This window comes from Eumetopias jubatus, unplaced genomic scaffold (genome assembly GCF_037043125.1).
Source record: "Eumetopias jubatus isolate StellerSeaLion01/CBP00866 unplaced genomic scaffold, mEumJub1_p1.0 scaffold_11, whole genome shotgun sequence".
In the NCBI taxonomy this organism is placed as follows: Eukaryota; Metazoa; Chordata; class Mammalia; order Carnivora; family Otariidae; genus Eumetopias; species Eumetopias jubatus.
Window position 1 is genome coordinate 119,173,209 of NW_028274817.1, and position 25,546 is coordinate 119,198,754.

A 25,546-nucleotide genomic window follows, 5' to 3' on the forward strand; every position below is an offset into this window, starting at 1 on the left:
TAGCAGGTGGATTGACAAGACAGTAGAATGGAAGAGTGTAGGTACTGGGTTTTAGGGAAGGGGTCCCCACCCAAGAGGGTCTCAGAGCTACTCTGTGGCAGGGCTGGGCCTCCAAGCGGGGCCTTTTCCTCCCGTCCTAAATAGGTTTTAGTGCTCAGATGGGCCCTTAGCTCCTCCTAAACTCTGAAGCTGAATCTGCTTCCATGGGTTTGTATAAGGTTTTCCTGAAAAAGTTATCACCCCTGGGCTGGCACTAAGTGTGGAAAATGTCAACTCAGCTTATAGGCAGGCAGAGTAAATGCAAAGAAGGATTTTAATTTCAGTGCTCTGGTGGCAAGGACAGCCTTTAGTCCTGAAAATGCTGTAACGTTCGGGGGCAGGAAGACGAGGAAATTCCACTTTGAGGGTGACACATTTTTTTCTTAAAAGTGATACTGGTAGAGGAACTCCTAGAGATTATTTTTGAGTTCTCTCTGGGGGAAATGATAAACATCAGAGAAATTTATTATTTTTTGAAAAAGTGACTAACCAAAAGAGAACATTAGCCACGCAGGCTCTTCATGTAACAAGTGAAGGGGATGAACTTCAGCTTTCTCTGGGGGAGGTCTCACGTGCTCTGGGTCATCTCCTGCGGTCACCCAACAGACAAAACCTGAATTTCAAAACCACTTGCCATGTTAACATGTAGTTTAAATGACCTAGGACAATACCGGCAAATTGTGTGCACTTAAAAATATTTACTGAACGAGTGAGCGAGTGAATAAATGAACAACGTGGGAAGGATACTTAGGAACAGAGATGTGCAAATAAGACTTCTTGATTAGAGTGGTGTTGAAAATATGCCTTGAAATATATCCAAACAGAGATAATGGGTGGGATTCAAATGGTTTAAGATTTAATAGAACTTTCAGAGTTCTGCACAATCTTCTAGGTCCTTTCTTGAATCTTGAACGAGCGGACTGAGAATTGAAAAGGTGTAGGGTTCACTCTGAGGTGAGTTTAGTGTCTTGCAGCATGAATCGATCGTTTCTTTTCTCAAATGCTTTCTCTTATCCCCCCAGACCTTTCAAACACACAAAACCAGCCCTATTGCACTTAAGAATTTAACTCTGACTTAGCAATGACAATTTAGCAAGAACTATGCTAGCAGGCAGAAGTCATTCCTAGAATGTAAGCACACAGTTCAGGAACGATGGATTATTTCTGGCTTAGGATAATGCTGTTTCGTGACAACACATTTTTCAAAGGTAGCACGCAAACAGAATGTGAGGTGAGCCAGTTTAACACGGAGGTGGCTTACTCAGGTAATGATCAAAGCACTGTGGTTAAGGTGTTTTTTAAAAAATGTTATTTATTTATCTGAGAGAGAGCGAGCGCACGCGCACCAGTGGGGGGGGGGAGGGGCAGAGGGAGAGGGAGAAGCAGACTCCCCGCTGAGCAGGGAGCCAGACTCGGACTCAGGGTGGGACTCTATCCCAGAACCCCGGGATCATGATCTGAGCCGAAGGCAGAAGCTTAACTGACTGAGCCACGCAGACGCCCCACGGTTAAGGCTTTCAAATCCAGGGACCCACCTTGTATTGTTTATGCATATTAATAATGAATCAGTTTCTGTAGGGAAAGGGATTTTTAGCTTTGGAGGTTTAATGCCAGCTATGACAGAGAACGAAATCCTAAAGCTGGAGAGTTCAGCTTTCTAAACAGACCACGTTGAAGCGAAGGTCCCTACGTTGGTCCTGGCTGCATTCTCTGAAAGATGCTGTGTGGCGAAGCTTATGCTGCTCCTCTGCCTTAGCCTATAGGTCTTTGCTGACATAGCTTGAACGGCTGCTTTCAGCAGCAGAGCAGAGTGAAAGGGAAGAGGGGACTTGAGCGCTTCATTTTGCCAGCCCTGCCCGGAGGTGTGAGGGAGCACGGAGGGCCTCCAAGGTGAGCGGGCGCGTGCTCTGGTCCCCCAGGCAGCAGAGGGGAAGGAGACCTGCGCAGCGCAGGCTGCAGGGGGACAACATCGACTTTCTCTCAAGACAGGCAGCACGCTGGTCGTAAGTTCCTGTTCGGGGCGAGGGACTGGTTTTAAGTTTATTTTTATGTTATTGCAGTATAAAATACACAAAGTGAAGGGTGTAAATTACAGAAATCTGAACTGTAGTGCTCAATGAATTTTTACATATGGGTGTCCTTGGGTAGCTGTTGAACCGATCAAGATACAGAACATTTCCAGCACCCCAAAAGGTTCCCTTGTACCCTCTTCCCAGTCAATACCAACTCCCTACCTTGGTAATAGATATTTATTTGTTTATATTTATTTTACTTGTTTATTTATCCCTATTCTGGCTTCTATTGCCATAGGTCAGTCACAATTGCCTATTTCAGTTCAACATTTGAATTTCAATTCCGGAATAAATAAGTAGAATCATACATTGTGTCCTATTTTGTGTATGATTTCTTTCTCTCAACATTCGTGAGAATAATCCATGTCATTGTGTGCATCAGTATTCTATTCCTTTCATTGCTGAGTAATATCCCATTGTATGGACAGACCACCGTTGGTTCATCATGGAGCTGTCGATGGACATCTGGATTGTTTCCATTTTGGCGATCCCACCTAAAGATTATAAATATCCTTGTACGTGAGGAAGCCATTAGCACCCATTTCTCTATGTATCTAGGAGTGGAAATCCTGGATCAGAGGGCAAGCGTGTAATCAGTTTTAGCAGATATAATCTTAGAGTTTTTCAGAAAGATGAATGGTCATGGGATTATCTAGAAGTAGATTCCTCAGGATACCTGTGCCCTTGGCTTCACATTCCCAGTTTTTTACAATTTCCATATTTACAATGATGATGCCATTGTTTTCAAAACATTATTAGTTGGGTGGTTCATCCAACTAAATTGTAAGGGCTCAAACATGGGGGACACACCTTATTTCCCTTCTTCCCACCCTGTACACCTGCACAGAGCAGGGGAAGGGCCCCTGGCCACATCCAGTACCATGGGAACGCTGAAGAATGGAGACAAGCCACCCATAAACCCACCTTCCACTGGATAGCTACCCCTCTTGGGCTTGGATGGATGGATTTCACTGGGTCTGGAGTCTCCACTCTGGCCCCAGACCCTGCCTTCGTCTGGACTTAGCTCGTGGGAAACTGCACACAAATCACAGAATGCCAGGCGTGGGGAGGGACCTCCGGGGTGTTTAAAAGTGCGCGCTTCCACGAGGGATTGCAGAACAGAGGCCAGTTTTCAGTGGTGTTGTGAACCTCCGGTGTGTGCGAAAAATTATTTGGTTCATCTGGCAGCATTTGCAAAGAGTGTACGTTTCTTCGGTTTCCAAATTCTTGCTGTGCCCTTTTCCGATGTGCACCTAGGAACTAAGGCACAGAAATCGGTGCTTCGAGCCCTGCCCCCGACCCCCAACTCAGATCCAGCCTGGCACCGACACCAGTCCTGCCGTTCCGGCAGATTCTTCAGGCCTCCCGCCTCCCAGACATGCCCAGGTCCTGCAAGCCCTCTGGGACTCAGTTTACCCAAAGTGGCGCGGTCAGGCCGGCAGCCAGCCCGGCCTTCCTCCCGTCCGAAGTTCCCCCAGGCTGCATTACTTGGCCCCTCTCAGGCCTGCCCTCTCCTAGGGTTCCCGCCGTTGAGACTCTCCCAAAGGAGGGCTTTCCAAAACACCGAAACTCCGCCCTCGCCGGAGCGGGTTCCGAATCGCCTTCCAGCGTCAGGCCCACACCCCTTTCAAAGTTAGCCAAAGTCGCTCTTTCTTGGAAACCCAAGCTCGCCCTCTCGCTGGTGTTGAGGGCTTTAGCAGCCCCAGCCCTGGCAGCCCGGGTCCCACGGGCCTGGCAGGGGTGGAGCGGCAGGAGGTAGGAGCGCCGGCCTCCTTGACACCTGTCGTGGGCGCGCTCGGTCGCTGCAGCCCCCAACAGCAGGCGGCGGCGGCCTTGACAGGAGCCGCCAGGAGCGGAAGGAATTAAGCGCCCGCCCATCCCATCTGACTCGGCCGCTCCCCTCCTCTCCTCCTCCTCCCCCTCCTCTCCTCCTCCTCCTCCTCCTCCTCCTCCTCCTCCACCTCCTTCTCCTTCCTCTACGCCGCTGCCGCCACCTCCTCCCGGTCCCTGTCAGCTTCCCGGCGGGACGCTGGTGCCTGCGGGCTTTGCAGCGCGCTCCGGGCGCAGGGAACGGGACTCGCGTCCGGGGGCTGGCCCGGGATGGCGGTGAAATAGGGGGACCTCGGAGAGGCGCCGCGACCCCAGGCTGTGCGCGGGGGCCCGTCACTCCTTCTCGGTGGCGACATGGGGGACCCGGTATACCGCGAGAAACCGCAGCTGCACTACGCGGTGAGTGTCCCGGCGCGCGCAGAGGCGACAGGGGGCGCCACTTGGCCGGCCTGGGAGGGGACAGCGCGGGGTTGGTGGGATCCGCGTCTCCCCAGAGGTCCTCGGTCGGGGGTTGGGGGGGTGGAAGGTGTCGCGGGCGTCACTCCCGAGTGTCACCTGCTTAGAAACCTGGCTGCACCTTAGAATGGGAGCCCCCACCCCTGAAGCCCGCGTTCCTTTACCCTGCGCGGTGGACACTGCGTTCGGGGCCAGAGGCTGGACCCTGCTGCCGCCTCGCTGGCCAGGGCGGAGAAATGGGGCTCCTGGGGCCCAGTTCGCCCATTCAGCCTTCGGTCAGATATGCTGCAGGAACGAGAATAGAACTGGACGGGAAGCAGGGCTGCTCCGTGATCTGAGCGTGTGGCTGGCTAGTGGACTCTCTGGAGAAAATGCTGCAGGGCACTTTGGGGTGCAGCCGGTTTGCTTCTGGAAAAGAGGGTGTGCATTTCCCTCAAAGTTTGTAACAGGACAGACTGTTGCACATTATCTGATGAACACGAGAGGATGCCAGGGGGTCTTCTCCCAGTGGCTTCTCTCCTCCCTGTTGACTCAAGCACTCCGCAGATATTTACTGGGGACCTACTCCGTGCCAGGCACTGAGTGCGCTTTGGCGCCGGGCTCCGCAGGACACAACAGACTAAAAGCTCATGGGCTTTTCCTCTTTTAAAGAAGGAGTCAAGATTTCAAGGTGAATGACCGACGGACCAAATCCAGATTCTAGCTTAAGTTTAATTTTGAGAGAGAGAGAGAGAGAGAGAAAAGGAAGATGTTTCTGAGGAGCAAGGACTACTGCTGCTGAAGGTTCTGAATGTCTCCTGCAGGGAGCTGGCGGGCAGCCGCGTTAGCTCACTGCACTCTTCGGGCATTTATTTTCCAGTTGTAAGATGTGGTGTTTTGAGATGGGCCATTGCAGTCGTCCGGCCATCCGCTACTTTACTGAGTTTTCCTTGACATGATGTTCACTGCTGAGATTATACATGCTACTTTAAAATCGGAGAGAAGCAGGCAAGAAGTTAAGAATCATCAGTATTTCTAATCAGGCTGACAGTTACCCGTCTGGAATTCGTGTCCTCCAAAATGCGCTCTCCACATTTAAAAAAAAAAAAAAAGTATTTTTAAAGAAAGGAGTGGAGGTGGACAGGAGTGGTAGGTACAGAGGTCCTGGTTCTTGTTGCCAGGGTGGGTCCTGGATCAGCTGGGGGACCATTGGGCTAACCTGGAAGCTCTGCCCTTTCACGTTGATGGGTTGGGGGAGAACAAAAGGGCCTGAAAGAGAAAACCATCAGGGTCCCTACAGGGTGAACATTCTAGGAACCTTATGATGGCTTTCTCTAGTTTTGCCAGTTACTTGCCTTGAAATGACAAGTGAAACACTAGTAAGTTGCTAATGCTCGTTTTTGGAGACACTAGCCGTGCGGTGATTTTCCTTTTAAAGTGGTCTTAAGGGTAACCCATTTTTGGCAGAGGTTTCTTTGCACTGAAGGATCTGGAGTCCGTGCTCATTATGGCCAGTCGACATCTTACCCCACCACCTTTTCCAGATTTTGAACTGTGTGCTGATGCCCTTTGATTTGCCTTCTGAGGTCTCTATGCCATTTACAAGGTGGTGGAGGAAAGGTGAGGACTGGTTCCTTAATTTAAAAAAAATCTATTCATTCTACGAATGATTATTGCCTCAGTTATGCAAATGCATCCCAAAACAATCTAAAAACTATTTTCGTTCCGCTGTCTCATTCTGTTAAAAGCATAAACTTAGAGTCAGGCTAATGCTGACATCTCCGCTTGTGCTCTGAGGATTCGCTGATGAACTAGCCTTTTATTCTAGCACAGATCACCACATGCATGTTTTCTGATTTAGGACTATTTAAAAAAAAAAAAAAAAAGATTCCAGAGGGAACTTGTTGGCTTTCAGGTTGGGAGAAGGCCCCCCGGGGTCCTCTGAAGTTTCTCATGCATACTTTAGGGTGATAAAGCAGCAGTATTCAGCAGCTCTGTATCAGTCCCAAGTCAAAAGAATGTTCTTTATGAAGTGTGACCCATTGCTTTTCATATTAACATAACCCTCTATGGCTTAACATCTCTTCTAACAGTGCTCTCTTCGTCTGCTTCCTCCATACTGGTTTAAGTAATTCCAAAAGCTTGTTTTGCCTTTTAGCACGAATAGCCCACTTCCTTTGCGCCACATGGTTCTGCCCCACTGTGTATTGTCCTGGGGTCTTGGGGGCTTTTTCGGTCTGTGTTTTCCTGGAAAAGAATTACCCTCCATGTGTTCTCAGTGCCTCTTGCCTACCCTGAGATATAATCCAGGGGGCAAGTATTTAATGTTCTTCCTTCAGTGCTTTTGCATTTGTCCCAGGCGAGACTGCCCGTAGGAAATCAGTGGCTCACGTTTTATTCATTCATCAAACATTTGTTGAGTGCCTGTTGTGTGCCAGCTATTTGGTCAGTTTTCTAAAGGGACGATTAAATAGTGAAAATGTTAAGAATTGCCACGAACACTTCGCTCATCTTTTTATAATGGTCACCAGGAGAGAAACACAAACACTCACGTAGACAAGAGCATCCTCCATTTGTATAACGCGACACTTTTCCAAAGTATAGCACCACCGTCTTCTTGTTTTTATCATCAGAACAAAAATGTTCTGTAGCAGCTAATGTTCTCCTCCCAACCTTTCCTCCCACGGTTTTCCCATGTTCGGTTTATGGTGACTCCCATCCTTCCAGCTGGGTGTCGTCCTTGACGCCTTTTGGTGACTTGGTCAAATTTGCATTTTGGAACATCTGCTTGGAGCCCAGGATGGAGCTGAGGGTGAGCAGGAGCCAGAGTGCGTCCTGGTAGTGGGGCCAGTGAGAGAGGAGAGAAGAGTGACCTACATAGGATGGCAGCTGGACCGGAAGTGGGGAGCAGTTAGGGGATCTGAGAGATCCTTAGGAGAGCGAGCCAGCCGGTCTTCGTTTGGATGGGCTACAGAGACGCTAGAGCATGACAGTCGAGGATGATGGGCGTGAATCAGTGATTGCCTGGCAACACTTTTAGAGAAACGGCAGGTCATAGTAAGCCCCTCCTCATTACCGTCTTACACAAGTTGCAAAGCGTTTGGACACAGTGTGTGTCAAATCCAGCTAGTGGGTTAGACAGGTTTTCTACTTTGTGGCCGAGGAAACCCAAGCCTGGAGCGGTGGAGTTCAAGGTGGCACAGGTGTAGCTGGTGACAGAATGGCGTGCTCTCTCCAAGCGCCCTGATTTCGCACAGCTCGTCTGACTCATTTAGACAACTGAGATAGGTGAGCCGAGCTGTCCTTCCCCCTCCCTGTTCTGTCACCGTAATAAACCAACAACCAAATATTGTTCCTTCAGTGACTTAACGTGACCATCCACATTGTTGAATCGCATGGCCAGATAGCCCTTTAATTGGACGGGTATAGACAAAACCCAAATTTTAAGGTATCTATTGAGTTCAGTGCCGTGTCTCTATGTCTTTCTCAGGGTTTCTTAACCTCAGCAACGTGAGCATTTGGGGCAGGATCATTTTTTGTGGTGGGGCCGCCCTGCGTGGCATCCCTGGGCTCTACACGTTAGATGCCAGTAGCGCCCCTTCTCACCAGCTGTGACAACCAAAAATATCTCCAGACATTGCCAGATGTCCCCTGGGGGGGGGGGGCAAAATTGCTCCCACTTGAGACCCACTGGGGTGTGTGATTTTCATGCATGCTTTTAGGAAGAGGTGACAATTACTGTGTAACAAGAAGATCTGAAAAGAGGAAACGTGGTAAATGTTATGAGTATTATGTATACTAGTCAGGGAACATACAGAACTTCAGAGACAGGCCGACGCAGAGGCTCAGAGAGAGGCTCAAACCCTGCCGGCCGAGTAATGGGTTGCCCGGTTTCCGCGATCGCGGCCTGAACGGTGTCCTCCTGCTCTTGGTGGATCCCGAAAAGTTAGGCTGCTTGGCCGGGGTTAAAGATCACGTTAACCTACCTTCCCCAACAGTCCCCCGTATGCTTTCTTCCATTAACCACAAACAAAATATTACAAACCCTGGTTGTCTGCCAAGATCATGTAGCGGAGGTCTAATTTCATGCAATTAAGTACGGTGACTCCTTCAGTAGAATTACACAGTAAAATGACTGTGCTGAGCCTTAGTTTTAGAACAAGCTACCAGAGGCACTTTCGAGCAGCTCACGGATACTGTCGTCCGAAGCAACTCCCTGGAGGCACACTTGTTTTCATCCCCCTTCTATGAAAGGGAAGCAAGGAGGAAGTTCCACGATGCCTCTGGCTAAGATAAATCTATGTGTGGGGTGATGTGTGTTCTGTTCGCTGAGGTGTGACAGAAAAGCAGGGGGATTAGACTCTGACTTGACACTGACCCCTGGGGAGTCCAGCTGTCAAGCTGTAGCCATTCCCGTCCCTCGGACCCGTCTACCTCTGAACTCCTCCGTTGCTGACCTCACTTCCTCTTCACCGGCTGTGCTTTGAAACACAGCCCCAACGTTGAACGCTGACTGACTGTTCCCTGGCTCTGTGTGACCCCTCCTTAAGGAAGCCACCGGAAGGGCTAGGCTGCCTACCCTGAGAGGGAGCCTCTCTTTACCGCAAACGGTTAAGGTCTTAATATTGCATGTTGCCAAATTTGCTCTCTGTGAACATTGGCTTTCCAAAGACTTTGAAGCCGTTAAGTTCACTTAATAATTCAGTGATGCTGATTATAGGACATTCTTTGGTAATCCTGAAGACACCCCGAACTGGGCGCTGTTGCAGGGCCGAGCTGACGCGAATCAGTTACCATCCATCAGCGCTGCCGGTGTAGACATCTTAGGAAATTGAGCAGGACTGGTACTGACCTGCTGCACGGCCCAGAATTCACCTTTGTAGCTGTCTGCTTGTCGTGTCTGCTCACAAAAGCTAATGTTTTGCTCGGTACAAGTAAATGGGAGATTACTGAATCCCCTTAATTCACAGCTCTACTAATTGTGGATGCCCTTTCCAGCCCCACCCCTACCCCACAACATGCTGTCTTTTCGGTTGCTCTGAGAGCTTTTCCTTTATGTGGTCCCTTTGCTCTGGAACTCCCATCATCTTAGGAAGCTACATGCCCCACCCTTGAAGACCCTTCTTAAGCACCACTGTGAATGCATAAATAATCTGACTCCTCTTGCGTGTTGCATTACATATCTGCCAATTGGAGGAAAACAAATACTACTCTTTGCCTCGTCCTTTCTGCTAATGAACTCATGTGATGTACTTCTCCCATTCCCCACCCTGTGATAACCCTGGACCAAGTGCGCCTGAGTCTCAACTTGGCTGCGATGTTATTGTCTCGTCTCATGCAGCCCTTGCTAGCTTTCTGATTTCTCACTTGCCCCTCGCCCGTGTCACCTTCAGCCTTTCCCGTCTCAGTAGCTGGCCAGCCGCTCGGTGAGCCGCGCAGGCCAGAGCACCCCGGGGGCAGCCCTGCCAGGTCTGTTTCGCAGTGCTCTCCGAATCCATCCTCTTCTTTGCCTCCCTGCTGCTGTCACCCTAAATCCAAGCGCCCAGCTGTCCACACTAAGACAACATGGTAACCCTATATTCCAATCAGGACCGGCGAGATCTTTTATTTTTTTATTTTTATTTTTTTAAAGATTTATTTATTTGAGAGAGTGAGAATGAGAGAGAGAGAGTACATGAGAGGGGGGAGGGTGAGAGGGAGAAGCAGGCTCCCCGCCGAGCAGGGAGCCCGATGCGGGACTCGATTCCGGGACTCCGGGATCATGACCTGAGCCGAAGGCAGTCGCTTAACCAACTGAACCACCCAGGCGCCCCAGCGAGATCTTTTAAAAAGATAATGCAGTTGTGACATTTTGGCGCTTAAAGCTCTCCAGTTGGCTTCCATTATGCTTAGACCGATCTCTTCGCCCATGACCGTGGCCTTCCAAGTCCTCCCACATGGCCCCACCCTGCTCCCTAACACCCTCCCTCACCTTACCACTGCCCAGCCACCTGAGTGTCCCTTCCGTTCCTCGAATGCGACCAGCTCTTTCCCACCCGAGTCTTTTGCACTCGTTGTCCGTTCTGCCTGAGATGTTATTTGTGCAGCAGGCTTTTATCGTGCCCTCCAAACTGCGAGAGAAAATGTCACCTTCCCTGAGTGCTCTTTGCAAAGTGCTTGTGACCTCACTCGGTCACCCGTGATTGGATCACGCGGGCCGCCGTCTTCGTGTTTGCCTCGCTCCTTGGTCTTCTGTCACACATTCACCCTTTGTCTGTCTCTCCCTACCAATGCGGAAGTGCGTTCAGGTCAGCGACCCAGTCGTTCTTCTCGAGGGCGCCCGGCCCAGGGTACGCACCCAGTAAATAGCCAGGAGTTGAAGGCCCTTTGTAATCTTGGGCCTTAGTTTTTAAACATTTCCTGTCTGCTCTCCTGTGTCAGACTTTAGCTGACTTCTTGATTTATTAGTGTCTAACAGCCTTGTCTAAATTTGCTGCTTCTATTCTGATGGAGCCGGGGTACCAGTTTATTAAATCTATTAGTCCCGGGCCTAAAATTAGGAATCATCATCTCCGAAGTAGGATGGGAGCGATTCTCAGAAAGCCTCCACGCATGGACATGGGACCCGTGACTATATATGTGAGTGAGGAGCTAAGGTTCGCTTCCATTCCGCAACCGCTCATCGAGGATGTGGTATGGACAGGCCTGCTCCTGGGAAAATGCAAAGGCCCTGAACGAAGAGCAAAAGGAAGGAGGAGGGAGACAGCTCCCCCGTAGCTTTTTGCTCTCAGTCCCATCCAGGCTGGAGGTCTCCCGGGCAGCCCAGCCTGGCAGGTATGTTGGTGGTCTGTCTAGCTTGCCATCGACAAGGACTGCAGGGCCCTTTCTTAAGTCCTGGCCACGTGACTGAGTGGAGATTACACAGCCTGTTTTAGATTGTAAGCCCGAAATGATGAGAGTAAATGGATCTCAAGGTCTTAGGTGCTTGTAAAATTTTGGACTAAGATCCACCAGGGTTTACAAATGAATGCAATTAATTTCATATCCTTTAACGTAGCTTCTCAGATTTTCTGATTCTAACGTTATTTTCAAAAGACCCACCTTTCTGATTGCTGTTATTCTTAACTACATTCTGAATACTTACAAACGTGAAAGATAGATCAAACAAAACAACAAGGGCTCCCACCAGTCGTTCTAGGGTACGGCTTTCTCCGACCTCATGGTGACGACCTGGACGCGAATACGGGATACGTCTCAATTTGGATGAGTTCTTCACAAAGTATAAGACTAATTTGTTCATTCAGATATGAGCATCATTACTAAAGGCTCTTTCCCTGAGAGATGTCATGACCGTTTGAAATGAAAACTGGTCAGGATTTTCTCCCCTTCTCTCTGGTTATTTGACACATTCTTCGAACTCTTCTAACTTAAAAATTTTTCAGAGTACAGTTTGTTTGGAGTGTCAGCTAAATTAGATTTCTGAAATGAAGTTTTCAGAAGAATTAGGAGTTGTGGCTTTGGGGAAGAGTTGCCATGGAAACAGCAGAAGACGTTCAGATGAATAAACTTTAAAAATATTTTTGAATGACCCCTTTCTGCAGCTGACTGAAATATCTGGTAAAGAAACGTATACGTCAGTCCAAGTAAAATAAAGAGACTAAAAGCCTCCCTCCAGCATGTGGAGCCCCTCGGCTACGCAGCCGCGGGGCTCCCCTGTGCCAGGTGGGTGCCGCTCCGCACGGGCAGAGCTCCCCGACATTGCTCTGGATTCCTTACTTGGCAGTGCCAGTGCTGTTTTCATTAGATCCACAGGATAATAATAGTTTAGCAAGAGAATGGAATCTCGAGTTTGCTGGAAGACTTTGAAAATGGTAACACAGAGTATTATTTTTGTAAGTATTTATGCGCATGACCTTCAATAGTCCCATTATGATGTCACTTTGATGGTCTAAGCAAAATGTAAAACATTGATCTCAAAAGATGAGGCATTCCCCCACCTTAGCTCAGGAGGAAGATGGCACACCCAAAAAGGCTTCGCTTCAGGAACGAACTATCCTTGATGTGTCAGTAAGTTTAAGGGAACCCCAAAGGGGGTGGTGCAGCGCGAAGCCTTAGCAACACGGGAAGCTGTTACCGTGTGGGCACGGGGAAGGGCCGGGGTTACCAGAACCCAGTGACTTCCAGCCTCGGCCGAAGGGACCCCGGACATGTACCTAGAGAGGATTGCAGCGAGGGCAGAATATGGAGAAGCAGGGATGGGGTGGGACGAGGAATACCCTGACCTGTTGGTCTTCCTGCTCTCTCATCTCCCCTTTCTAGGACCAAGGCCAACCCAGCCACTGAGAGGCAGTCCATGGGGATCGGCCTCACAAGACACGTGAGGCCAGCAGAGAGACGGGCGGAGGTTTTTGTTTTGTTTTGGCAGAAGCAGAAGGGGAGAGTTTGCAAACATAAAACTCATCCTATGCATGTTCAGTTTTCTTTGGGGTTTACTTACATTGTGAAAGACCCTAAATTCCTAAGTATATGGAAGATTTTCAGATTGCTTAGAATGTCTCTTTTCTTTCCCCTGTGGGTTGTTTCAGTGACCACATTTAAACGAGTAATGTGTTAGGCCAGCTGCATCCATATGTGATGTGCATGTCTTTAAAAATATTCATATTACAAGCCTATTAAAGTACTTACTCTTCACTTATTATACCATGATATAGTTTACGTATGTATTGCATTGTAATGAATTTCGTATTGAGAAGCTCTGTACTTGATTCAAAAATACTTTGGTCTAAATTTCTTAATATAAATTTAAACTATAATCGATTTTTCCCCTATATGCCCATTGGAATAGTCTAACGTAATTTATTTGCCAAACAATGAAGAAGGAAGAATTGGTGTGGCTCTTTTTCTGGTCAATGGATACAGAGTTTGAATCCTTAATGTTATACATCAAAATGGGTTGACCAGTGCTTTCATGAAAAGTTATTCTCATTTGTCTCTGGTGGGTGAGGAGTGGTTGCAAGTGAGGACTACGGTTTAACCACCCTGTTAACTCCAGTTAACTTAGCAGAGAGAAAACTACCGTTTCAACCCTGACTTCAGAAAGTGCCTCTCATTCCTAAGTTAGTTCCCTGCTGAGGCCCCTGTGTATCCACTTTCATAACATCCACCTTGCTTGTAATTGCTTCCTTAAACACCATATTCATGACAGAACTGAAAAATCCCAAGGGGCAGAGGCTAGGACCAGGGGCATATCTGGACTCCACATCCTTGGCCACAGGGAACATGGACCTGACACTTGGTATGTGCTTGAATGCCGGCAAAATTAATTAACGATCTAGAGCTCTTAGAAATCATTAGGCAGACTTAACGTAATAATACCAGCCGATATTTACTGAATGCTTCCCACGAGCCCTTGACCTTCTACATTATTTAATCCTTAAGAGAACCCTGTAAGGGGCGCCTGGGTGGCTCAGTTGGTTAAGCGACTGCCTTCGGCTCAGGTCATGATCCTGGAGTCTCAGGATCGGGTCCCGCATCGGGCTCCCTGCTTGGCGGGGAGTCTGCTTCTCCCTCTGACCCTCTCCCCTCTCATGCTGTCTCTCTATCTCATTCTCTCTCTCAAATAAATAAATAAAATCTTTAAAAAAAAAAAAAAGAGAACCCTGTAAGGTAGGTCCTAGTATCATCTCTGTTTAAAAGATGAGGAAACTGAGGGACCGAGTTTAGACGTTTCAAGGTCACACGGCTATTAAGTAGTGGGACTAGGACTCGAACCCTTGTCTCTTTGACTGTCCAGTCTCAGGGCTTGAACCACCGCACAGTGGCTGATGGCTAAAATGCAATGGGCTTGAGACCATACCTTTAAGATGATACTTTTTTTTTTTTAAAGATTTTATTTATTTGACAGAAAGAGCCAGAGCCAGAGAGGGAACACAAGCAGGGGGAGCGGGAGAGGGAGAAGCAGGTTCCCACGGAGCAGGGAGCCCGATGCGGGGCTCGATCCCAGGACCCCGGGACCATGACCTGAGCCGAAGGCAGACGCTTAACGACTGAGCCACCCAGGTGCCCCGAGATGATACTTTTAAAACTCTCATTTTGTAATAACTGTAGACTCAAAGGGAGTTGCAAAAATGCTACCGAGATACCCTGGCACCCTTTACCCAGCTTCTGTGAATGATAGCTTCCTACATACCTAGGGTACAATATCAAACCCAGGACTTTGACACCGGTGCATTTCTATTAACTTGTCTACAGACCTTGTTCACATCTCATCAGTTTTTGACGTGCATTCCTTTGTGTACATGTGAGTGAGTGAGAAAGAGAGAGAAAGAGAGAGAATAGTACCATGCAATTGTTTCCCGTGTGTAGATGGGCATATCTGCCATTCAAGATACAGAACTGTTCCACCAGCACAAAAGAACTCCTTCCTGCTACCCCTTTGTGGTGACCCGCATACTGCATCTTACCCCCATCTCTAATCCAGGCAGCTCCTCACCTGTCCTCCATAAAATGACACCTCTTAAATGACCCCATCTGTCCCTCCAGCACAATCGCAACATTCCTTTTCTTCTTTTTTTTTTTTTTAGGGGGGCAGTGGGGGAGGGCAGAGGAAGAGGGAGAGAGAGAATCCCAAGCAGGCTCCATGCCCGGCAAGGAGCCCGATGTGGGGCTCGATCTCAGGACCCTGAGATCATGACCTGAGCCGAAACCGAGAGTCGGACGAGCAACCGGCTGAGCCACCCAGGCGTCCCGCAGTGGCAACGTGCCTGTCTTCACCCATCATTTATGCCCAAACCATCCAGAAACGGAACAGGAGAAAGTAAAATGAATTGATAATGAGATCAGAGAGGATTTTTGTATTCTTGTTGTTAGTAACATATACAACTGCAAATAAAAAACATCCTGTTTGGTATTTTTAGCTGAGCGCGGTGGTAATTTTGTCATTGCAACTCTTGTGTTTTCTCTCGCAAAGGGCTTTTGATCGAAAGACCACAAGCTTTTTTAGCTCCTGCATGGAGGCCCCGTGCTCCCTCTCTGCATGGCTGTTCTGATGGAACATCCATTTCAGGAATGACAGCCGCATGGGTGAACTTGCAGCAGCCTGGGAAAGGTGCATGAGAGCTGGCACTCTGCCCTCCGCGAGTCTTTCTGAGCAAGGAGAAGCACACATCCCGCATGCACTTGCCATAGTCATGACCCACTTGTGCTCTGAGCAGCACAAGGGTTATGTAAACCCTGGCCTTCATGATACACATGCATTTTTACTCATTCATTTCAGTGGGAGTGGTGGTTCATAGACCTCTCTTGGGGAAAAGTTTGAACCTTATCAAGATTAGCCGTTTCAAAAAAAAAAAAAAACCCAACAACAACAACAACAAAAAAAACAACCCTTAATAGCTGTTTTTATTCAGGATGGCTGCAGAGTGAAACCTTATCATCGGGACACAGTTATAAAGACTTCCTGCATTTATTTGGTTCCCAGTATTGAAAAAAAAGGTGTAAAAAGTGCTGATGCTCTGTGATTCTGCAAACATAGGCTCACTCTTACTGGATGCTTCAGTGACTGCAGAGTTTTACTATGTGATTTGCCTTGATCTTTATTGGAAAAGGAGACTATTTTTTAAAATCTAGACATTCTTAGACCAACCTGTGGCTTTTAATTAGGTAGGCAGGTAATGCCATCATTACTAGGGTGGCTCCTCATATCACCGTTGTAGGGAGTCTAAGGAGAACCTGGATGTGAAGAAGTGTAGGGCTGTAGGGCCTTCCATGGGATTTCTGCACCAGGGGACACTTTTTTATTTTGTATATCTTTAAAAAGAAATGAAATCTGGAACCCCTGGCATGCAGATGCATACAGACACCCAAAATGGTGCTTGACTGTGTCGTTCTGTTGACTAAAACATAGAATCGTCTCTTCCTATTGGTTAGCTGTTGCCACGCTATTGCTGTATGACAAGCTGCTTTGACATTCAGTGCCTTAAAACAGCCATCACTTATTCTCCTGGATCTGTGGGTCAGCTGGGGTTGGCTTACTTAGGCAGAGCTCAGCTGTTTGACCCAAGGTCAGTCTGCTAGTCCTGCCGGGCTTGGCTCCTCAATTAGCTCTGTTCCATGTGTGTTTGTTCTAGGGCGCGGGTAGGTAGGGCAGCACCCACCTGGGGAAGTGCGGAGGCACAGTATGACCAGCAGAACGGACTAAGGATTCTTAATGCCATAGGTGGGACTCCGGCACACGCTCATCTCTACCTACCCGCCATTGGCCCAGGCGAGTCACGTGTCCAAACCTAATGTCAGAAGATAGGGAAAGAACACTGCCTCCATGATGGAGCCGTGGCAAGTTTGTAAGTGCAGCGAGGGGTGAGAAGTGGGGGCAAATCATTTACCTTCCCACGATATGTAATCAGATTCTTCTGAACATGCTGATGTTTTGAAGAAGGTGCAAATCTATCTATCTCATTTGTTCCCATTTGGTCAATGAGCTCTTTCTGCCAAGGATATGTCTACATCTTTCCTTATGACCTAATTAGACAACAAAGGCAAGGGGGCGGGGCCATCCCACCGGCACCAGTTCCCACAAATCCGCATTGACTGGGTATAGACTGGACAGATAGCGAGGGAGTACTTAGAAATAGGATGAATAATATTAACCTTTAAACAGAATATTATTATAGTCTTCCCCTGTTTCCTTGTGTGTAGCAGCTCTGGTCCCTCAATCTGTCAGAAGGAAGACATTCGGAAGCACCTCCCGGGAGATTTTTTTAATCTGCTTTGATTTACCGGTGTCACTTTAAAAAGATTTATAAATTCAGCTCCTGTTTTAAAACCTAGAAGAATTATAGATGAGGTCATTTATAGTTGGAAGAAAAATACATTTAATCCTTCAGTTGAAACAAATTGGAGCCAACCTTTGGAAATTAGGTGGTTAATTTGATCAATTTTGACATGTAAATGGATAAGCTAAATTAGAAGTAATGCATACACACAAAATCTCCTCGCTGAGGTTTAAAACCTTTGCCCTGTCTTCTTCCATTATATCAATTGATTGAACAGTTGCCAAATCCTGGTGGTTTTTTTTTTTTTTTTTTTCCTCCCCCAGTTTGCTCTGTAGTTGATTTTACCTAGCAGAGCACCTGCTATATTTCAGTCACTCAGTTGTCTAAATCAGGGGTCAGGAAAGCATGGCCCATGGACCAAATCCAGACCACTGCCTGCTTTTTTACAGCCCACAAAACTCAGAATAAGCATTATGTTTTTAAACAGTGGGGGAAAAAAAATCAAAAGAAGACGATTTTATGACATGTGAAAATTATATGCAGTACAAATTTTAGCATCCATAAATCCAGTTTTATTGAAAACAGCCACACCCATCATTTACGTATTGGTTATGGCTGCTTTCACGCTAACACCAGAGTTGAGTGGTTGCAATAGAGTGGATGGTGGGAAAGCCTGCACTGTGTGTTATCTGGCCATTTACCGACAAAGTCTGTGGATCTCCGGTCTGAAACTGTGCCTCATGTTACCACAGATACCATAGACAGCTCTACTATTAATATAAGAACAAAGGCAAAAGGAAGGGGACACACATCCTTTTTGTGGAAGAGAATTCTGGGAACATTCAGATGAAGGCAAAATAAGATCGAACATTCATTTATCTGCCAGTATGTGTGCATAACTGGGTATGTGTCCAGCGCTCAAGGAAAATTTCAAAAAAGGATAATACCTAGTTTCTGCTCTCAGGCTTCCTCTTGAATAAAAAGCACGATGCATCCACGTACAGCTCATAGTGTCTGAAACCTATCTGCCTTGTCTAATTCTAAGTCACCAGAAAACCCTTTGGAATTTTTAAGGTGAACGTAATTTTTTTTTTTTAATGGCTTATCTTGTAAATATTCTGGGCAGAATCATTTTCATGAGCATTACTGTTCTTACCAGTCCAAAGTTGAGGATTGAACTCTGAAAAATGTCATTTACTCATTGGTTTAAAATGCTGGCCCCCGGGGCGCCTGGGTGGCTCAGTCGTTAAGCGTCTGCCTTCGGCTCAGGTCATGATCCCAGGGTCCTGGGATCGAGCCCCGCATCGGGCTCCCTGCTCCGCGGGAAGCCTGCTTCTCCCTCTCCCACTCCCCGTGCTTGTGTTCCCTCTCTCGCTGTGTCTCTCTCTGTCAGATAAATTAATAAAATCTTAAAAAAAATAAATGCTGGCCCCTCTTGTTTTGCATTGGAGATTTTTACATTAGTGTATCCAGAACTCCCTCAGAGGAAAGAATGTAAAGGGCCTCCGAGGGCTGACCCTTAAAACACCAGTGCCCTGTTCATTAAACTCTGCAGTGCTTGCTGAGCGCTTAGCCACAAGAGGTGTGTGGGGAGAGAGCTCTCAGTCCTGCCATTGCAGCCTGTGTTTGGCCAAGGGATGTGACCCCCTCTTATGCTTTGTGATGTTTCTCTTGGCTGACTCTTCCACATTCTTGTGACCCTTTGAATGGAGATGCCTTTACAGCGTTAGCCCCTACAACATGGCCTCCCGCTATCATTTCCTGCAGGTCTTGTCTTAGATCTCAGCAGCTTCCTGAGTAAATGTCACCTTGGTGTCTCCTAAGAGGAGCTTGGGAGGCTCACAAAACCTGGTTCCCACCAGATACAAAGCATAACGTCTGTGACTCATCTTGTCATTGGACTCCGCAGGAGGATGGGCCTGGAATTCTCGTCAGTTCCAAAGTGGGGGGGGCAAGGTGGGGCACCGAATAGGGAACCAGGAAAATGCCCCACAAGGTGGGGATCAAATGACCCCAGGGGAGGAAATTCCAGTTGAAAATAGAAAGCAGGTCAAGCACCCTTGTGAGAGCCAGTGTACTAGACTCTGAAACTGGCCACCTGTGGTCTGTGGAGGCTGCTCTCAGAAGGCCGTGGATTGGCCTGAAGAAGGGTGTTGTGTTTCATGGCAGTAACTGGGTGGTGCAAACCCAAAACGAAACATGATTGATCTACTTGCACAGTTGTGCTGGGCTGGAGAGTTATGTGGAAATGACTCAATTTCATATATTTGTCATGTTGACCAGTGGTCAATTCATTAATAGAGAAAGGCAATTTGGGAACAATATTTTCTCGAGGACTATAGCATACGTATTACATGGCGGTGGGGGGGGGGGCAACTTCTAACTCCCCATGATAAGAATTTTGTTATTTTGTTAGTTAAATTGAAAGATCTCAATAGGCGTTCCTGAAAACCACAGATCTATGATCCACTGCGAACTGCTCATGTTACCGGGTTGCTAAGAAAGCTGCTGGCTCTTTGACGAGTCAAAACTTTCCAGAATATCTTTAAAGAGAGTTTAATGTCTCGAAACTTTACCAAAGCCCTGAGAAAGCTGTGGAACTGGGTGTCATTTGGGAAAGTTTTGTTTGCTTGATTCAGCCTGTGATCCAAATTCGGAGGAGATGAAACCTCTTTAGGGTTTCTTCTGCAAATAAAATAAGGAATGTGTGCCATAAACGTTGTTAACCAGTTTGACTTGGTACTTTTTTTTGTGGGAGACGGATGCTGGAAGGGGGTGAAATGGACCCTTTTGACTTTAATGAGGAAATCTTGCATGATGGAAAAGTGCTGTCTCTTGGTTGGTTGTCACAGGCTTTTTATCTTCCAGTGGAGAAAACATGTTTGTAGGACTGGTTTTCAGGGGTTTCTTTGCAACCTTTAATTTATTTGTTACTTAAAAATTGTAAATACTACAGACACCAAATTCTTTGTCTAGAAGTAGGATTTTGTTAAAGGAGAGATATTTTTATCTATATTTTGTGTATGTGTGTGAAAATATAATGATTTCCACAAATCTGTAGTGACAGAGGGTAGATGAGTGGTTGTCTGGGGGCTTGGGGGTAGGAGAGGGGAGTGAATGCCAATTGGGTACCAGGGACGTTATTAGGGCAATGGAAATGTTCTGATATTGGATTGCGATGATGGTGCACAGCTCGGGAAATTTACAGGTAAATTTTATGGTATGTAAATTGCATCTCAGTAAAGTTGTTTTTAAAGAGGATGTGCCGATTAGAGAATCAAAAAGTGTTTGCTTATTTGCAAATGAATTGAAAGCAATGTTGTACAACCAAACTTGAAGTACATTAGTAGCATTACAGCCTTTCTTTTTCACTTCTAGGCCACCCTCTTAGAAAAACCAAACGTAATAAGTGAGAAAAAGCACCAAGTTTTACTGCTTATTCAAGATTCCCAGTAATCTGACCAAGCATACATTTGTGGGTAATACAGGAACATCGCCCTGAACTAATCACCAGACTTCTAAGAAATCGGACTTTCTCAAATCAAAAGCCAAAAAGGATCTGAGCAACCATCAGAATTGTCTACATAATTTGATGAAAATGTTTTAAGACTGGATTTTAGTTATGGTTGCACAATTTGGCCATTGCCTGAAAATCACGGATTCGTACATTTAAAATGGGTGACTTTGATGATGTATAAATTATAGTGTGATAAAGTTAACTTCAGCATTGTCAACATATACATAGAATACCTTCTGGTAACACAGGCCCAAAGCCTGCATTCCACATGATGAAGTCACTGCCTCTGGGCAGTCTTGTCTTCCCCATCTCCCAGTCTTGTCTTCCTCATCTTATTTGCGGCATTTTGGCCGTGACTGTGTGACTCTGAAGTTTGCCTGGGGCTGTTGAAATTATTCCCTTTGCTCAAAGATTCTACAGGAAACAACTTCTCACTTATCTTTTTCCTTTATTTTCTTGCGCAGTGGAAATACCCCATTCTAATACTAGCTTCTTTTCTCTTCATTTTTTAAAAAATTTTTTTCTAATTTCTCTTTATCATTCCCTTGCTCTTGCGGTCAAGGTCATTCGGACCCTGTGGTTCCATTCGTATGGGCTTTCATTTTCATAGCATTTGGTAAGACTGTCCTGTGATAGCTGGAGATGTGTGCGTTAACCCGTGGGACACGCATGCTAAATGGTCTAGCATGGACACACGAGGTTCGGTAGGGACACCTTCCTCTCTAAACCCAAGGGATAGCTTTGTCTCCTTCACACCTCTGTATAATCCACGCTTTTAAATACAGTTCATACACTGAAAGTGTACAATTCGGAGGGTTTTAGTAGATTGACAGGATTGCGCAACTGTTACCGATAGCTAATTTTAGAATACTGTGTCCCCCCTGAAGGAAAGCCCATGTGCGCTGGCAGTCAGATTCCATTCACTTCTGCCACCCTCCAGCCCCTGATTGCCACCCATCTGCTTTCTGTCTCCATGGATTTGCTTATCCTGGACATTTCATATAAATGGAATCACACGCTATGTGGTCCTTCGTGACCATCTCCTTTCACTTAATGTGTTCAAGGTTCACTCCTGTTGTAGGATGTATCAACACTTCGTTGCTTTTTATTGCCATACGATGTTGCATGGTATGGAAACACATTTTGTTTATCTGTTCGTGAGTTGATGGACATTTGGATTGTTTCCACTTTTTTTGTTGTTATGAATAATGCCGCTTTGGACATTCATGTAGAAGTTTCGTGTGGCTGTGTATTTTCATTCCTCTTGGGTATACACCTAGGAGTGGAATTCATGGGTCACCGCAGTAACTCTAAGTTTAACCATTGGAGGAACATCCAGGCTGCTCTCAAAGTGACCGTGCCCTTTCCCAGTCCCACCAGCAGCGTAGGAAGGTTCTGATTTCTCCACATCCTCATCAACCCTGTTATTGCCTGTCTTTTTGATCATAGCGATCCTAGTTGGTGTGGAGTGCTACCTCAGCTTTGTTATATTCTTTAGTTTTAAGCAAAGGCACGATAGAAGGTGATTCTTTGCTTCGCAACACTCTTTTCTGTAGCACTCTAACGCTGCCTATATATTTAAAACAGTGTCCTTTAAAAGAAATAGCTCACTGCAGTCTGCACACTCCAGCAGTATCCATTACAGAAAGCAAAGTGCACACAAAGGGCCCCCTCCTCCTCTCCTTGCCTGGGCCTCTGTGTCTCCTTGAGCGTGGAGGCCATGCGCTACCTTTGCGGTGCTCCTAGGAGGGCATGGCAGGGGTCCTCCAGCTCAGCAGCTCTCCAGCCCTGGCACTCGGCAGGCAGCAAGACTGAGAAGGCCAGAGGGTGTGTGTTCACAGGTCCCTGCCTGTGCTCCTGAGTGAACACTTGACATAGATATCCAGCGAACCATGGGGTGCAATCCAGAGACCTCCTTCCCCCTCGAGGCTCTGAGGGCTGTGGAACCAGATCGACCTGACTGTGGCACTTGTTGTATCTGTCACACCTGGAGAAATGCCGTTCAGGTCAAGACATCCAGACTGAAGAGGCATTAGGTGGCAAAGAGAAGGAGAAAACACTCCAGAAAGAAGGAATTGTTTGTGCAAAGACCCCGGGGAACAAGGAGGCAGAGCAGGTTCAAGGAAGTGATTGAAGGAAGTCCAAAGTGAGTAGAGGGAGAATGGCGTTAAGAGGCATTTGGAGAAATGAGTGGGGGGGAGGGCAGGAAAAATTGCAGGGTCTTGTAGGCCACAGAGTAAGGATATTGGGTTATAACCTAGGAGCAAGAGAAAGCCAGTGAAACATTTTAAGCATTGTGAGGGTTGGGGGTTGTGTGTATGTGTGTATGTTACGATCAATTTCCTCTTCCATGAAAAGGACATGATGAAATTGTGTTACAGCCTTTTGAACACTGAGGATAGGAGATCCTTTATCACCAGGACACCCGTAGGATCGCCAGTCCCGGGTTTTCGTCAGCCCTGGTAGGAAGAATCCATGGATGACTGCTGTGGGATACTCCTATGTTGAAATCGGCTTCACTCTGTTCCTGGCTTCTTCTGCTCTGACAGCCGCTGAACACCAGTGACCACATCTCTCAGCTGACTAGCAACAGAGAAAGGCCCGTTGGTTCAGTTGGGGCAGTGGCATGCATGCTGGGAAAGCTGTCTCACTATACGTCCTCACAGGTTTCTGCCGACCGGGCGGCTGCTGGATCAGTCACCACCCCGGGCCAATTAGCCACGGCTCAGGGTTGGTCTGTAGGATCTGGATGGAGTTTTATGCTTTAGGAGCCCCCAGTGGCTGCTCACCTCAGCAGGAGGTAACTGTGGGCAGGAAAGGACTTCGTTGCCCTTCTCTGTAACAACAAGCAAACCACTGCCAAGAGCAACAATAAAAAATAATCTTGCAGGGTTGGGGCAAGGATAACAGATCCACCCATCCCCAGCCACATACACACATCACCTCAGTAGACTGCCTGACAGGTTACCAGGCTGGGGTCTTAATCTTTGACCCAGGAGCCAATGATAACACCTTTGACCAATGGACGGATGACTTATCGTTCTATTTTCATGGCTTTTTTTTAAGTTATGGTATTGAAGTCATTTGTTTTTTTTTTAGTTATTAATCTTACTGCTTCTTCCAACGTTTTGTTGAATAGCATTTCATCGTGTTTTGGTTAAGTGATTTATGGCTGGCTCACAAATTCCAGTCTCAAGATTAAAGTTACTCACAAATTCCTCAGGACACTCATTGTGCTAGCAGAAATTAAAAAAAAAAAAAAAAGAGAGAGAGAGAGAGAGAGAGAGAGAGAACTGTAGGATAACATTCCTGTATCTGATTCCTCCACGACTCTTTTGGAAGTCCTACCTCCTACCTCCACCCCATTCACCTCCAAATGGCCAGTAAGCATATGTAACATACATACGGTTGATCAATAAGGAGATGAAAAATGCTTAAAATCAGCAGCCATCAGAGAAATGCAAATCAAAACTACAAGGAAATACCACTTTATACCCTCTAGGGCAGTAATAATCAACACGTCAGATAATAACAAGTGTTGGCAAGACGAGAAAACTAGAACCCTCATACACTGCTGGTGGGGATGTAAAATGGTGCAGACACCTTGGCACACAGTCTGGAGGTTCCTCAAAGAGTTAAACAGACAGTTATCATATGACTCAACAATTCCACCTCTAGGTATACACCTAAGAGAAATGAAATACGTGCCAACATACAAACTTGTACGTGAACGTTCATAGCAGCCTGATTCATACTAGCACAAAGGTAGAAGTAGTCCATTAACTGATGAATGGGTAAATGAAATGGGATAGACCCATACAGCGGAATATTATTCAGCATTTAAAAGGATGAAGTATTGATACACGCTTACAGCATGGATGAACCCTGAAAACATTGTGCTAAGTGAAAGAAGCCAGGCCCAAAAGGCCACATATTGGGTGATTTTACGTAGGTGAAATGTCCAGAATAGGCACATCCATAGGGAGAGAAAGTAGATTGGTGGTTCCCTAGTGCTGGGGTTGGGGGAGGGGGAGTGACTGCTACTAGGTATGAGTGTCTCTTTGAAGTGATTAAAATGTTCTAGAATTGGTTGCAGTGATGGGGCGCCTGGGTGGCTCAGTTGGTTAAGCACCTGCCTTCAGCTCAGGTCATGATCCTGGAGTCCCGGGATCTCTCCCTCTGACCTTCCCCTGGCTTGTGCTCTCTCTCTCATCCTCTCTCAAATGAATAAATAAAATCTTTAAAAAATAAAATAAAATAAAATAAGATTGGTTGCGGTGATGGTTACAAAACTCTGTGAATATACCAGAAGCCGTTGAGTTGAACACCTTAAATGCATAAATTGTCTAGTATATGAATGATATCTCAATAAAGTGGTTATAAAAAAATAGGCAAAGAAAGCCAACCAATGCTCGACATGAATGGTGTACTCCACTGTATGGTAATTGTCCAGGCGCATTTACTTATGACACAAGACTCCTCAGTTCTCTATTTATCTGTTACTTTGCCATATATGTACTTAGGAAACTTCTCAGTTTACTTACAATATATATGTGACAGCCAGTTTATTTTATGTCATGGGAAACAGAAACAGAATGAGCAGAGGACTGTTTATGTGAGCCCAGTCTGGCCTTTTGCTGGAGACTGGGATATATTTTAATGCCCCGAACCACCCACATACCCCACACATTAATCAGGGTCAACATGCTGGGAGCAGCCATGACTGCCGACCACAGGAAACTAGGATGCGTTTTATGTGGACATTTGTAGGCAAATGTAGCATAATCTATTTAACTGGTGCGGTGGTTGTGGTGGTGGTGGTCGTGTGTGTGTGTGTGTGTGTGTGTGTGTGTGTGTGTGTGTGTGTGTGTGTGTTTACAGCAAGCTCAGTCAGAATGCCC

General features: G+C 46.7%; 1 protein-coding gene across 2 annotated transcripts in view; it reads left to right on the forward strand.

Moving 5' to 3' along the window:
- ARHGAP6 (Rho GTPase activating protein 6) overlaps positions 1–25,546 on the forward strand; it is a 474,477-nt gene that overhangs the window by 222,646 nt on the left and 226,285 nt on the right. The window contains exon 1 of one of the 2 annotated variants that reach the window (XM_088028877.1): positions 4,099–4,340. The exons of the other annotated variant lie outside the window; for it this stretch is intronic. Within the exon in view, the coding sequence (XP_087885003.1) occupies positions 4,296–4,340 (45 nt within the window). The 5' untranslated portion in view covers positions 4,099–4,295. Of the gene's footprint in view, positions 1–4,098; positions 4,341–25,546 lie in introns of those variants that run through there. 2 annotated transcript variants of the gene reach the window in all.